General features: G+C 34.8%; 1 protein-coding gene across 1 annotated transcript in view; it reads left to right on the forward strand.

The window, feature by feature from the left end:
* Positions 1-17,075, forward strand: part of LOC145247348 (vasoactive intestinal polypeptide receptor-like) — a 489,053-nt gene that overhangs the window by 412,622 nt on the left and 59,356 nt on the right. The window contains exon 9 of the mRNA XM_080109023.1: positions 311-380. Within this exon, the coding sequence (XP_079965149.1) occupies positions 311-380 (70 nt within the window). The remainder of the gene's footprint in view (positions 1-310; positions 381-17,075) is intronic.

The following is a 17,075-nucleotide window of genomic DNA, read 5'->3' on the forward strand; positions in this document are numbered from 1 at the left end:
TTAATACAAGTAAAATATAGTTTTGAAATTATCATGTGTTCATGTAAATTTCAATTACGTAATTCATAAATAGGTTTTGTTTATTTTTTATCTATTATTTTCCCTGCCATTTATAATAGCCAATTTTTAGGTGTGTGAATTGATTTAAAGTTTATTAAAATAGTTATACATTCATAAGTATTGCTCGAAATTATTTTAACACATAAAAACTTCTGTTATTATTTTATTGTTCATTTGCCAAATAAATTCTATTAAACATTTGTTGATTCAACTAAACATATTTTCACAATAATTACTTTTGTGTTTTCAGTTGTTGGAATACGCATGAGAATCGCAAACTGTTCTGGATCATCCGTGGACCATGCGTTGCCTCTGTTCTGGTAAATATTACCATAACATAATGATTTCATAACGTAAACAATAGCAAGTAAGAATTAATCAAATAAATTAGTGTCTATGTATACAGTAAAATTGTATTTTCCCACATTAAAAGCTAACCTTGTGCCTAACTTTGCGATTGAAGAGGATAAGTGTCTTGAGACATTCATGAGTTGATGCGTAACTCGCGTCGATGAAGCGAGTTATGTTTTTCGAAATACAGAAATAAAAACTATATTTTTTATAAAACGCTTTGGGATGCTTTTATTCTGCAAAAGGACCAATTTTCACCAATGTCGTATACTATAAGCCCATATAATTAATCATCTGGAGAGAATTAATGACTCTACTTGTACAACGATGATATTATTCACCAGGCATTTGGGTTTGGATATCTTAAATAGTGTGTGCCCAAACAAGAAATGATGGTTAACTTATGTTTCGAATCAGAAAACGTAGCTATCGTACCTGTGGAAACTTGGGACGATGATAACCCTTCCAGAGATGTAGTCAGTGCACAGAGACACTAAAATATATTACAATAACGCGGTTACTGTTATGATTTAATTTGTTGTTAAGAGTTATCCCCCTTGGGATTGACATTCATAATAAAAGCGCCCTCTGTTTCATTTTCCCGCTCGATCCTTTCAAGAGCGTACGTATATTTTACAGTTAATAAAACCTTTCTAAAAGGCAATTCTTTACTTACTGATACTATTCACTTCAATTTTATTAACTGTAAAAAAAAAAAAAATAATAATAATAATGGATCGAATCTTACGTCCCGACAGATTCGAGGTGGAACCTACATGCCCTAATTCCGAAAAATCCTATAGGCATTGGAAATTAACCCTCCAGAATTATATCCGCTCACATAATAACGGATTAATCGAAAACACTTCAGATAATTTCTTTGCCTTGATCAATTGTATTTCAGCCTCTGTTTTCGATTTAATAAGCGATAAAACCGACTACGATAGTGCATTAAGAACATTGGACGCCGCTTATTTAAAACCTGAAAATATTGTTTATAATAGATATCGATTGATGACGACGAAGCAACAAACAACACAAAATATAGATGCCTTCATACTACAATTGGAAATGCTTGCCAAAACATGTAACTTCGAAGCGGTTTCTGCTGAAGAAAACAAAAATCAATACATTCGGGAAGCTTTCATTGGCGGAATTTCTTCTTCGTCCATCCGACAACGACTGTTAGAAAAACCCATCCTGACTTTACAAGACACATATGCCACGGCCAGATCTCTTGAACAAGCAGAAAAGCATTCGATAAGCTACGCAAATAACTTTACTGTAGCAGCTACAAATAATCCTTCGGGCTACAATCGTATAGCTGTGACTAAAGAAAATATGCATCCAAAAGGGGTTTGTTTTTTCTGTGGAAAATCACGTCATCCTCGATATTTATGTCCTGCACGAAACGCCGAATGTAAAAAATGCAAAACAAAAATGGCCATTGGGCTAAAGTGTGTAAATCTTCTATTTCTAACACTCATACTGCTGTTCTTTATGACGACTCTGACTACCCCTCACCTTCTCTATCCTGACTAAGAACTAACTCCAAAGATGTCACATTCACTCAATGCCAAATTAACGGGCACTTCGTGAACGCTATGGTGGACTCCGGCAGTGTAAAAACATTCATTAATGAAAATACTGCTAAAAAACTTAAACTCTTCACAATACCTAAAAACAAAACTATAGCTCTGGCTGCTTCCGATCAACATGCTAAAATAACTGGCGAAGCTATCGTGGATTTAATACTAAAAGATAAAACCCATTCTGGAATAACAATTGAAATCATTGAAAACCTTTTCATTGATTTAATAATCGGAAAAGATATTTTAAAAAAATATAAAAAAGTAACACTTAAATTCGACGGTCCTAGAGACAAACTTATAATTGGAGCTATAAACACGAATAATTTTTTCCTACCATAAACGTTCCACCCCCTCCTCTCTTTTCTAATCTTTCTCCTCATACTACTCCTATTGCGACAAAATCCCGACGTTACACTTTTGCCGCCAACAAATTCATAAAAGAAGAGACTGCTAGAATGTTGAAAGAAGGCATAATTGAACCTTCGATATCTCCGTGGCGAGCGCAGGTTCTTGTAACTTCGAATGAGAATTATAAGAAAAGAATGGTAGTCGACTACAGCGATACCATCAATAGATTCACGGAACTAGACGCTTACCCAATGCCTAATATCAATAAGATGGTAGACGACATCGCTCAATATAACATCTTCTCTACTCTCGACCTAAAATCTGCTTATCACCAAATACCTATAAATCATGCTGATCGTAAATTCACTGCGTTTGAAGTAAGTGGCAAACTTTTGCAATTTACTCGTCTTCCTTTTGGCGTCACCAATGGAGTAAGTGCTTTCCAGAGGAGCATAGACTATATTATAGAAAAAGAAAATCTAACCGATACCTTTGTGTATGTTGATAACGTAACTATATGTGGGAAAACTCAAGAAGAACACGATTACAATCTTCAAAAATTCTACAAAATTGCTAAACAATATAACATCACTTTAAATGAAAATAAAAGCATAATTTCTTCTAGTTCTATTACTCTACTCGGCTACACCATAGAAAATAATCAAATAGCTCCCGATTATCAAAGACTAAAACCATTACTCGAAATGCCACCTCCGCTGAATCTTAAATCTCAAAAAAGAATAGTTGGAATGTTTTCCTATTACTGCAAATTCATTAAAAAATTTTCTGATAAAATTTTATTACTAAATCAAAACAAAGAATTTCCACTACCTCCATCTGTATTAAAATCTTTTCAAACATTGAAAAATGATCTAAAAGACGCCACTTTAATAACGGTAGATCCAAATAAAGAATTTGAAGTAGAAACGGACGCTAGTAACTATTGCATTGCTGCAACACTAAATCAAGAAGGTCGTCCTATTGCATTTTTTTCAAGAACTCTCAATACTAACGAAATTAAGCACCATGCAGTAGAAAAAGAGGCAGCCGCTATTGTAGAAGCTCTCCGTAAGTGGCGACATTTTCTACTCGGCAGGCACTTTAAAGTCATCACAGATCAGAAGAGCATCAGCTTCATATTCGACAATAAAATAAAATCTAAAATTAAAAATGACAAAATATGTCGTTGGCGTATAGAATTATCCCAATACAATTTCACTATAGTTTATCGACCTGGACCTGAAAATATTGCTGCTGACACATTCTCTCGCATCTCTGTTCTTACTTACAATCTACAAGATCTTCGTGATTTACATAAACAATTATGTCATCCTGGTGTTTCAAGATTAAGCCATTTTATAAGAACGAGGAACCTCCCTTTTACTTTGGATCAAATTAAGAATATTACTGACTCTTGCTCATCCTGTCAATTACTGAAACCCAAATTCGCCAATACCAATGGAGGGACTCTCATTCAAGCCATATTACCTTTTCAACGATTAAATCTTGATTTTAAAGGCCCTCTACCTACTTCTATACATGGCAACAAATATCTACTTACTCTAATTGATGAGTATTCCCGTTTTCCTTTCGCTTTTCCTTGCAGAGATATGACAAGCAAAACCATTATCCACTGTCTAAACAAACTCTTTTCAATTTTTGGTTTGCCTGACATGATACATACTGACCGTGCTTCTGATTTCTTAGCAAGAGAAATAAAGGATTTTTTACACAAAAAAGGAATTGCTACTTCTAAAACAAGTAGGTATCATCCTGAAGGTAATGGACAGATTGAAAAACTCAACGGTACCTTATGGAAGGCCATTCAAACAACATTACATTCTAATCAAATGAAACTACCTTATTGGGAAGACATACTACCGGACGCACTTCATTCAATTAGATCATTACTTTGTACTGCCACTAATATGACTCCCCATGATAGACTTTTTAAATATAGTCATAAATCTGCTTCCGGAATTTCAATTCCTTCTTGGGTTAAACCAGGCCCAATATATATTAGAAACCACACTAAAACAAGTAAACATGACCCTCCTGTAACGCCTGCCACCCTAATAGATGTCAACCCCCACTACGCTTATGTTCAACTACCTTCTGGTACTGAAACCACTGTCAACGTTCGAGACTTAGCTCCAAACTCATCAAATGAAGAAAACTGTAATAATAATCCTACTACTTCAGAGACTTTATTTGAACCTTCTACTAATGAAAACATTGGTCATGAGGAAGACAAAAATCAATCGTCTGATCTTGAAGAAAATCAGATTTCACTAAAAAATAATACTGAAAATCAGCATTCCTGCCAATCTGTGCGGAGGTCGTCCCGAGTTCGACAATTCCCTAGTAAATATAAGGATTTTGTGACTAAATACTGAAAAAACTGCAGTTTGGGTTCATATGTTATTTGTAAATAAAATGATTCTTATGTGATTGTAAAAAAAAAAAAAAAAAAAAAAAAAAATTGTCTATAATTAATTACCCCTTACTTGAATACTTTAGGACGGGGAAAATGTTATGATTTAATTTGTTGTTAAGAGTTATCCCCCTTGGGATTGACATTCATAATAAAAGCGCCCTCTGTTTCATTTTCCCGCTCGATCCTTTCAAGAGCGTACGTGTATTTTACAGTTAATAAAACCTTTCTAAAAGGCAATTCTTTACTTACTGATACTATTCACTTCAGTTACCAGGATATAACTCAGCAAATATTTCCACAACACTCCAACGTAAGAAGTTTTTCTGAAACCAGTGATCGTCTACAAGGAAATATCGACGGAAGAATGATGCCGTCAACCTTTAGAAAGCTAATGATCTCCACATAGCTAACAGCGACACTACCCATTTACACAATATATTATTAGATGAATCAAATGGATCAATCTTTACCGAGTCCGATTGAAGGCGATGGATATTTGGTTCCGAAAAAAATAAGCAGGTCTACAAGCTGACAGATGTCCAGATAGTAAACATAGAAAGCAATTTTTCAGGCGGTTTGGCATCAGAGTGGATCGAATATCACAAGTTGTTTAATCAACTGTCTCAACAGTATGGCGAGCTCACTATCCCATTAAAGCCGCTATATCTTAAACCAAAATAAAGTAGGATTGCGGTGTGGTACTCGCAGAGTTAGCAAACAGGATGCCAAGGAGTTTCGTTGTGAAATGCAATTAGTTGAGATTTTATAGATGCACTGATTATCACTAATTCATTTAGGAGAATGTGGTCAGATGAACAAAGCGGAAAGCTCTATGGGCGACTCCGAGGTGGTCACATAAAGAGACATGCTTTCCTAAATAATAGCTTGGCAAACAGCGTACACTGTTAGCAGATAGCGGAGAATACTAAATTATGGGTACACAAAACTCAATTCTACACGGAGAATGCCGGAGAAGGGCAAGCGTTACTACTAAAGTAAATGCTTTCGTCCCAAGAAAAGAAAGAGGTTATGGTACTCTCTTATTACCATCGGCTTGATCAGAGGCACATGGACATATAACTATGTTAAAAGAAGGAATCGGTAGGAATATAAAACCCAGAGGACATGTGCATCAGTCAACCTCACTTTTCGAGGCGGGAAATACGAAATAGGAAATTAATCTAATGGTGATCCTAGAAAACAAAAAAGGCAGTAATAAATAGCGCTGTTCAATTACGCATTAAAGAGGGGACAATAAACGCTTCATGAAGGTCTGGTTCTCTTGCGATATTGACACAATTAAAGTTGTTAGGGTAGAAAGGTTTTATAACACCAGTACGAGTAAAGCATATTTTGCTAGTTAACAATCGTATATCAACTTTACTGATAACTCTTATATATCATGATGTCTTTTTTAACTGCAACAGATTTATTGTAGCGCTATATAGTAATTTTGTTTACCGGAATTGACTAAAATAATTTTTGTGTGCGTATGTGGGGGTGCGTATGTATAACATATATCTTTTTGGTATTCCGCATGTGCTTTTAGAGATGTGTTTTTTGTTGTTGTTTTTTGTAGAAACATTGGTGGTGTTTGTATGTATGTATATAGATGTATATATATATATATATACATCTATATATATATATATGCATATATGTGTGTGTGTGGTATATATATATAATTAATATATATATATATATATATATATATATATAATTGATATATATGTATAATTAATATATGTATATATAATTAATATGTATATATAATTAATATATATATAATATATATATATAAAATAAATAGCAAGACTCAGTTAGTCTGAGTGTGTGTTAACCAGAAGTCACCGAAGGCCGAGCTGAGAGCAGATATGTTCTCCAGCCAAGACTCTCTTACTTGAAAACCATTATGTAAATATACTGTTCCTAATACACTTCTTATTGATCTACCTTTGTTTTGTTGAGTCTCCATTCGTATTGCCTTATACGTTATTTGGTTCAACCTGCAAACATCACAGTTGGCGACGAAGATGAACGTCAAACATAAGAGTTGGCGACGAGGATGAACGCCAAATATAACAGTTTGACGAAGAAATGGAAAGAAGTCACTAAAAAAAAAATACAACGCAACGGTTGACCTTTCTAAGGAATACAAGTTTTGACGAACGAAATAGTCATAAAAACGGATTTCACGCTAAAGAGAAGTCGACTCAAGCGGAAAAAATTAGTAATTCAGCGAACATTGGAAAGCGGTAAAATATTTTCCTCGCGGAATTACAACACTAAAAGAAAGAAACAGTTGTTTCCCAAGTCCCAAGAACAAAAACTGCATTTAAGTTTTTTAAAAAAGTAACCTCGATTAATATTATTTTATTCACTTAAATACTAGTCGAAAAAAAAAGACAAACCAAAACCTCTAATTGCAGTCTCATAAGAAAAACTCGAACGTGGCAAAAGCGGCAATTTACGTCGTTTCTCTTGGAATCCATCTTGAAAAAAAACCCAACAAACTCTAAAAGTGAATTTTTGTTCTGTTGTAAAACGACAAACAGATTCGTATTACTAAATTACGAAGAGCAAACATACAAGAAAGTAACATTCGAAAAAAAAGTGAATGTCCTAATTGCTGTTCTCCAAACATTAACTAAAGACTTTTTAGTAAACCAAATTTTTTTCTCTTCGATATTAAAAAATACCAGAGTTAAACTAAAATCAAGGAAATAATTTTTTTTAACTGACGTTGTCACTGGATTACGAATATAAGACAGTAAACCGTCACGTAAGAGGAAAAAAGCAAAAGAAAGAATTAAATGTAGTCCATACATTTTATTTTTTTCAATTTTGACTCGAGTTGAAACATTTTTTTTTTTGTGGAAAGAGTTGTACTTAAGTTCTGCTGTTACTTATTAGGAAGTGCCTAAAAAGGAAAAGTCAATCGTATTTGGTGGTTTCAGTAAAAACCTCATTTTTTTCTTTTATTTTGTGGTTGGATGAGCTTGACTCGCTAGCGAAGTGAGAAAATATTATTCGAGCAGTGATATTATTATTATTGAAAACAGGAACTCTGAACAATTTTTGTCGTAAAACAAGACATTTTATATTTTAGAATACACTAAAAAAATGGAAGATTTATCTAGAATGTTAATGCAATTTTTGCAGACGCAACAACGGGCACAAGCCGAGCGAGATGAACGAAGAGATGAGAAATTATTGAAATGGCAACCGGAACAAGAAGAAAGGCAAAATGAACGTTTTGCTAAAACACTGGAACTACTAAAGACTAATCGAGAAAATGTCGGCAGTGCTAATTTCTCCCATACAACTATTTTTAATTGTATGGAAACATTTAATTATGTGCCGGAGGAAGAAAAGAACGTTGAAGCATACTATACAAGATACAAGGATGTATTTCAACTGGACTGCAAAAGTTGGCCAAATAACCAGAAAGTGAGCCTCTTACTCAGAAAGTTGGGTGTAGCAGAACACAGTAAATTCGTAGATTACATATTACCTAAAAAAAAACTGCGGAATTAGATTTCATGGAAGCTGTAAAATTACTAAAAGAATTATTTAATCCGAATATATCTCTTTTCATAAGAGATGGTTGTGTATGAATCTAAGGAAGATGGACAACCAAGATTATTTGACATACGCATCAGTTGTCAATAAAAACTGTGATAATTTTAAGCTAGCAGAACTAACAGTAGAATATTTCAAATGCCTAATCTTCGCACAAGGGTTAGTTTCCACGAAAAATGCAGAAATAAGCAGACGAGTGTTGTCTAAGCTGGAATCTGAGCAAGATTTAACACTTCAGAAATTAGCAGAGGATTGTGAAAGGGCCATTACACTAAAAAAGGATTCAAAATAGATGGAAGAATCTGGAGTGGCATATGTAAGAAAGGTTAGAAAACCATACACACAAACCAAGAACTATACAAATAAAAGCAGTCAAAATGGAACGAGATAGTCCAAATATGATAATTATAATTATAGTAAAGAATATAACAAGTCTCTCCCTAGCTATAACTGTAAGAGATGCGCAGAAAGACATTGGGAATCAGATTGCCCTTATAAGAAGAGAAAATGCTACATTTGCAAGAAAGTGGGACACAAAAGCGATTGTTTCAGATATAAAGATTTCACCAGAAAGAGAGAACAGCAAACAAAATCAAATGAAAAATTAGACAAAAATCGGCGAAAATGCATAAAAGTGGAAATATTTAAAACGCCAATAAAATTACAACTGGATTCAGGATCCGATATTTCTATAATAAACTTGAATACATGGAAAAAGTTGGGTAAACCAACCATGATGAAAACAAGTAAATCAGCTCGGACGGTAACTGGTGGTGAGATAAAATTTGAAGAAGTACTCCGTCCGATAAAATTAAAAGGGATTACGAAGAAATTAAAAATGTTCGGATTGAAAAATAGCGAAAATCTGTTTGGAATAGATTTGATTGAGAAATTTGGACTGTGGGATAAGCCAATCAATACATTCTGTAAAAAAATAGAATGTACTACTTCAACAACAGGAAATATAAAAGAGGACTTTAAAAAATTATTCCCTGAAGTATTCATGACTAAATTAGGTCGTTGCAATAAATTTAAGGCCTCGTTTGAACTTAAAGAAAACACCAGCCCAATTTTTAGAAAAAAGCGAAACGTTCCGTTCGCTAGGTTGAAAAAGATTAATAAAGAATTAGACAGATTGGATTGGAGCAGACAGTCACACTATCAAAGATAGAACACAGCGACTGGGCAGCCCCCACCGTATATGTAAAGAAAAAGAATGATGAAATCAGAGTGTGCGCAGACTTTTCGATAGGACTAAACTCCATATTACAAGATTACCATTACCCTCTACCAAGTCCAGAGGAAATATTCATAAAGTTGAATGGTGGTAATATCTTCTCCAAGATAGACTTGAGCGACGCACATTTACAAATACCGGTCGAAGAGAATTGCTCAAAAATACTATGCATCAACACGCATAAGGGATTGTACAAATACAACCGGTTACCCTTTGGCATCAAAGTAGCGCCTGCCATCTTTCAGCAAGCGATGGACGCGATGCTAAGTGGTATTGAGTGCGCATGTGCATACCTGGACGACATTGTTATCAGGGGAAAATCCCTAGAAGAACACAAGGAGCATTTAAAACAAGTATTCACTCGAATACAAGAATTCGGGTTTAAAGTAAAGGAAAATAAATGCGACTTTTGTATGAGCGAAATTAAGTATCTTGGACATATAATAAATAAACATGGGCGACGTCCAGACCCAGAAAGATCTGCGGCAATAAAAAACATGCCAGCACCTAATAACGTAACAACTTTGCAGAGTTTCTTATGACTCGCAAATTATTACCAATCTTTTATTGAAGGGATGCATAATTTGCGAGCTCCCTTAAATGAGCTGCTAAAAAGGACACACCTTGGAACTGGACGCAAGAATGTCAAACCGCTTTTGACAAAATAAACAGCGCACTAACATCTGAATTATTTCAAACTCACTATGACACAAAATTAAATATAGGCCTCGCTAGTAACGCTAGTTCCTACGGCACAGGAGCATGCATTCAACATATCATGCCTAATGGACCTAGAAAGCCGATAGCTCACTCTTCGAGAACGCTGCTTCCAGCAGAGAAGGCGTATTCACAAATTGAAAAAGAAGCGTTGAGTATAATCTTTGCAGTGACTAAGTTCCACCGATATTTATATGGTAGACATTTTATACTTGAAACCGACCATAAACCATTAGTCACAATCTACGGATCAAAAAAAGGATTGCCTGTATACACTGCAAATAGATTTCTGCGCTGGAGTACGATCCTACTGAATTACGATTTCCAGCTACAACATCTAGCATCGAAAAAGATGTGCCATGCGGATGGACTTTCAAGACTGATACCACAGAAACATAATTTGGAAGAATCAGTGATTGCAGCAATTCGAACAAACGTCGAAGTGAAAATATGGTAGCAAACATCATGAAAGAACTACCGGTAACATTGTTGGACATTAAAAGAGAAGCCGATAAAGATGAATATATAAATGATATAAAAGAAAAAATTATAAATGACAAAAAGGTTCAGGAAATTTTGTTCCATATGTAACGATGTATTATTATACAGCGAGAGAGTAGTAATACCTAAAACGTTACAGAAGAGGATTTTGAGAGACTTTCACACAGGACATCCGGTGATAAATCGGATGAAGTCTCTAATCAGAAGCTACGTATACTGGCGTAACATGGACATCGACATAACTACAACAATAAATAGATGTAAGGGATGCCAGTTAGCGGCAAAATCCCCACCTATAGTACACAAACCTTGGCCGAAAACCGACCACCCATGGCCGAGAATCCACATGGACTTCGCTGGTCCAATAGGAGAAAATTACTACTTAATTGTCGTAGATAGTTATACAAAATTGCCTGAGGTAATGAGTTGCAGGAATCCAACAACGAACAACTCAATAGGATTCCTACACGAGTTATTTGCACGATTTGGTGTACCAGACACACTGGTCACTGACAATGGAACTCAATTCACATCCACAAACTTTAAGGAATTTTGTGACACGTTCCAAGTAAAGCATATAACTACTCCTCCGTACCATCAATGGTCGAACGGCCTAGCGGAGAGGTTCGTTGACACGTTAAAACGAGCGTTGAAAAAATCCATTGGGATACCCACGGAAAAAGCTTTGCAACAATTTTTGCAAATATATAGGATAACACCGCACCATAATACACCGTCAAACATATCACCAGCTCATTTAATGTTTGCCAGAAAGGTGAAATCGGCGTTTGATAAACTATTGCCAAGACAGGCAATTGTCCGAAACACTACACACATGACAAGAAAGAAATATAACTCGGGAGATCGAGTATATTTCAAGTACTACAGGAATAACACCTTTTACTGGGAATGTGGAGTAGTGGTGATTGTACATACATGATTAAAGGTCCACAAAATATACATAAAATGCACTTGAACCAAATAAAAAACGCCACATTCAAGATGGTGATTATACAACAGCAGTCGAGGAGGAGAAACCCATGGACATCATATACGAATCCTTTAATTTGGAACCGCCTCAATATACACCTGAGCCCCGAAGATCAGGTAGAAAAAGAAAGTTTAATGAACTATTAATGTTAAATCCCAAGTGAAAAAGATATTGAAATCTATGTGATTTCAAATCTTGGGAGGAGGGTGTTGTAGTGGCACCCACTCATTTATATATGTGGATAATATTACGCATAAATAACAAGACTCGGTTAGTCTGAGTGTGTGTTAACCAGAAGTCACCGAAGGCCGAGCTGAGAGCAGATATGTTCTCCAGCCAAGACTCTCTTACCTGACAACCATTATGTAAATATACTGTAAATATACTTTTCTTAATACACTTCTTATTGATCTATCTTTGTTTTGTTGAGTCTTCATTTGTATTGCCTTATACGTTATTTGGTTCAACCTGCAAACATAACAGCTGTCGAGGAAGATGAACGTCAAACATAACAATAAGTAATGTCATAAATTACTTCTCTTATTGACAATTATCGCAAATAAAACAAATGCTAATAATTAATGGTATACATGGATACAATAGTATTGTTTTCTCTCTTAATACCCTTAAGAACTGTCGGAGAAAACTATTATCAATTGGGTTACGCTTCATAATGTGCACTCTAGATTATTATTGTAATTAACACTGAATGCAATTATTTTACAACACATGAATAAAAAATCGGCGGCAGACACAAAAGGTGCAAAACATCGCACACACACACACACACACACACACACACACACACACACACACACACACACACACACACACATGAATATTGACGTTGATGTATGTCTTCCATGATTGTCAAGGTTGTGAAACGTTTAATACAAATAATTCTTACTATTGTGATGGACGTACAAGTAAAATGTGTATGTTTTTGTTTTTTTATATGAACAGGAAATAAGTCCGCCAAATAGTAATAGCTATTAAGGTAAAGGATTGGCTAAGGCGAGAGAGGAGAATTTCTTTATGGCATTTGTCTTTGAATAAGAATACATTACAACGCCAGGAAATACTAAGAACCTTCACATTTTCTTTTTATCCGATATAAAATACATTGGGATTTAAAAAAATCTCTGATGATATTATAGATTTGGGTATATTAGTTCTGATTGCTGACTGAGCGTCAGTCTTTTTTATTTCATTGTTCTGTTTAATGAAATTCAACACGTACACTGAGAAGATTATATACTAGCAGTTCAGCCTGGCTATATGTATGTATATATTAGAGTTTGACTCTTGTCCAGGTAACCTATATCTAAAATTTTAAGTGTTTGGATCCAAAATTGATAGAGGGGCTTGGTAGAGTCTGCAAAGGTCAACTCTTTCAACTTTGCCTCTTGGCAGCCAAATTTCATGTGCAAAAACTGATTAAAAAGCTTGCTGCATGTCTGAATACCATTATATAAAATTTTAAATGTTTATATCTAAATTTGGCGTAATAGTTGGCTAGAGACCACAAAGGTCAAATTCTCGGCCAAAAACTGTTTAAAAAGCCTGCCCTATGTCTGAATATACTTTATGTAAAATTTCAAATGTTTAAACCAAAACTTTGCTGAGTAATTTGGTAGAGACCGCAGAGGTCAATTTTTTTTAATCTTTGACCCCAATTTTGACCCCTTAACATTTATTGTTTTGGGCTCAAATCAAATTCAAAAGTTTGATTCATGTTGGCGGTAGAATTTTCAAAGGTCAAATCGTTTAACTTTGACCCTTAACAGCGAAATTTATGGCCGAAAAATGATTAAAAAGATTTTTCTAAATCTCAATACCTCTTATGTCAAATCAGTCTGTAGACGGAAAATTGACAGAGTAGTTTTGTAGGGAAATATACACACACACACAATTTCACTTATCTCTCTCTCTCTCTCTCTCTCTCTCTCTCTCTCTATATATATATATATATATATATATATATATATATATATATATATATATATATATATATATATATTAGTTGCATGGTAAGGTCACACAGGGGAGACAATTAAAGCAGCAGAAATAAAGCAGGACACTATGTATTTTATTGTTTTGAAAGTATAGGTTCTAATTTATCATTTGTCATAAAAATTTAACAATAGAACAGTATTATAATTTTCAAAAACCTGCAAAAGCTCTGAGATTTCAATATTCAATTTGCTTACCTCTCTCTCTCTCTCTCTCTCTCTCTCTCTCTCTCTATCTATCTATCTATCTATATATATATATATATATATATATATATATATATATATATATACTAGCAAAAGTACCCGTCGTTGATTGGGTTCAAAAACAGCCTACAGAAAATGAACTCTGATTTATGAAAGTATGATAGGTTATGAAAAGGAAGGTTGTAAAGAGATAGCTTCGAATTTGGGGGTATCAAAACCAAAGCAAAATATGATGAAAGTAAAAATAGATAAACCCCATAATTTATTATACCATACCTGTTCAAACTGAAGCACTGTTAACAATATTTTGTGGATCTATATTAAAAATCCTTGTTAAACTTTGTGACATATTTCCATTCTATGGAGGTCAGGCGCCAACGAACACTCCATAATTTTATTATACCATATTTCTTCAAACTGAAACATAATTATCAAAGTATACTTACGCAATCAGATATGAAAAGTCTTTATTAAAGTTTGTGCCTATTTCCATTCTATGGAGGTCAGGCGCGAACGCAGGCCCCACAATTTTATTATACCATCCCTATTTAAGTTAAAACATACTTATCAAAGTATTATTATGTGCATCTACCTCAAAAGCACTTGTAAACGTTTTTTTTAATTTTATTTTTTTATTTCCATACTTTGAGGACTAGGCGCGAACGCAAACCCCACAATTTTAATGAACCACCATTCTGCCAGATCAACCATACCCATTCCTGTGTCTCGATACATCTTCTATCATTATATGTAATCAGTTTTTTTAAACTATATAGGAGCCTATTCGTGACCAGACACACACACACAGGCGTTCAGCTTTATATTATATTATATATATATATTGATATATATATTGATATATATATATATAAGGTAAAATTAAAAGCCAAGAACAATGCGAGATTTTTTTTATATAGAGTAAAATTAAATGCAAACAAAAGAAATAAAGTTCTTTTTTTTTGTTGTTTGTTTTTTCTTTTTCACACAAATTTTAACTCTAAACAACAGTAATTTTTTTTTCTGTTGTATTCAATGGTGATATAAATCTCAATATATTTCAGACTTATTAGTCCATTTTCAAGAGAAGACAGCGGAAGAGTGTTCAAAATTGGAAAAGTAGCCGCATAGTTTGCCACGTGATACCGTGAAATATAGAACAAAAAATGACGTTAGGAGAACGTTAAAATAAATCAGTTGATGTTTGAAATACTTGTTGCGTTTGTGAATCAAGGGAGATGACTATTCAAGCAAGGTTTTTTTTTTTTTTTTAATTATTGTTTTTCTTATGTTTTAAACTTATATTATAAAAGCGGAGCTCAATTCCAGTCTATTGTTTAGTGTGGGAGTATTTTTTGAAATAATTAAAGATTCGAGGATACGAAGTTGACCTACGTTTCTTGAAGAAGCAAGAATGTTGATGTGAAAATCTGGTTCTGAATTAATGCAAGTGCGAATATGTTTATAGAACGACGAAGCAGTAGTGTTTAAGTGCTCTTTAATGCGGTGATGAAGCAATCTGGTAGTGCTTCCGATGTAAGATGCACTGCATTTAGCGCATTGTAGGTCGTAAACAACGTGGTTCTTAAAGCATAAACCTGTATGTGATATTGGGCAATTAGAGAGTGAACAAAGGGAAGGTGTATGCGATGGATGTTTTCGGTTGAGCTGTTGTCTTAAAGTAGATCCAGTGTGGATGAGTTGAATGTTGAGCCCCTCGCTGCGGATGGCTTTTCGGATTGAAGATGAGATTTTGTCACTGAGGAAGGGTAGTTTTAGAAAACAATTGTTAGAGAAGGGTCGGGTGTTGCGTTTTTTCTTTTTAAGTGAGGATAGGATCGTATTAGGATAGCCGTTTAGTGAGAGGGTCTGTAGGAAATTGTTAGTGTGTGTATGTTTGTCGGAGATGTTAGTGCATTTGTCTTGTATTCGTGAGATTTCGGCATGTGCGTAGTTTAGTTTGTCCTTGAGAGGTAGCGCAGATTTGAAATGTACGAAGAGGCGTTTGCTGGCGGGTTTTCTGTAGAATTCAGTGCATATGGCACCATTTTTTTTTATTTGTATTTTAAAATCAAGTAGAGAAAGAGATTCCGAAGAGTCTGGGTGTTCTATAGTAAATTTTAAGTTTGGGTCTGCGTTATTGAATTTGTGGAAAATGTTAATAGCTTCTTCGCGGGAGTATGTGATAATTAAAATGTCATCGATATATCTAGTAAAAAGGAGATAAGAATAGCAGGTACTAAGGGTGTGTCTTTCGAGTTTGTCCATATAAGCAATGGCAAGAATACCGGATAGACTGGAGCCCATGGGTAGTCCAGATACTTGTTTGAACGTGTTTTGTAGGAAAGTAAAGTAAGTGTTGTCTACTATAATACGGAGGAGTTGTAAGAGATCTCCTGGAGTAATTCCGAAGCATTGTGGGTTTTTAGATGCTATAATGTCTGCCATGAGATTAATGGCTGGATGTGCAGGAATGGAGGGATTTGAGGGTGAGGTATTGGTTCCTGGTAAGATTGGGGGTAATATGGTGTTGTTCGCGTTCAAGTATTCTGAGGATTTTATGCTTTAACCTTGAAAATTTTAGATCTAGTGGAATATTATTAGGAGGTGGGTATAAAGGGTGATCAAGCTGAAAAACAGGAAAAGAGGTGTTGTGATTACCTGAGAGGTTGAGGGGGGTGTCCTTGTTATCGTGCGGGGCAAAAGCGTGCAGCCATTTAAGGTGGTAAGCAGTTCTGCAGAACTGCGTTTCTATGTTGAGTTTAGCTTTATCCGTCAGTTTCATTGTGGTGATAAACTTAGGGCCAAGTGAAAGGAGATCCGTTTCAGTTGTGGAAAGAGAGTTAGTGAGGTCAGTTACGAGAAGATGATCTTTAAGGGACTTGTCGGTGGAAGAATCCTGTGAATTATGTATGTGTCTGTTGTAGACCGGTTTATTAGTTTTCTGTTTAAGCCAAGTACCCTTAAATCCCTTAAAGACAAAGATTTAGTTTACTTACCCTCTGATAAGGGCAGAGAATTTTGCGTTATATCACAGGAATCT

The sequence above is a fragment of the Euprymna scolopes genome, chromosome 25 (genome assembly GCF_053919585.1).
Source record: "Euprymna scolopes isolate OS-2025 chromosome 25, ASM5391958v1, whole genome shotgun sequence".
In the NCBI taxonomy this organism is placed as follows: Eukaryota; Metazoa; Mollusca; class Cephalopoda; order Sepiida; family Sepiolidae; genus Euprymna; species Euprymna scolopes.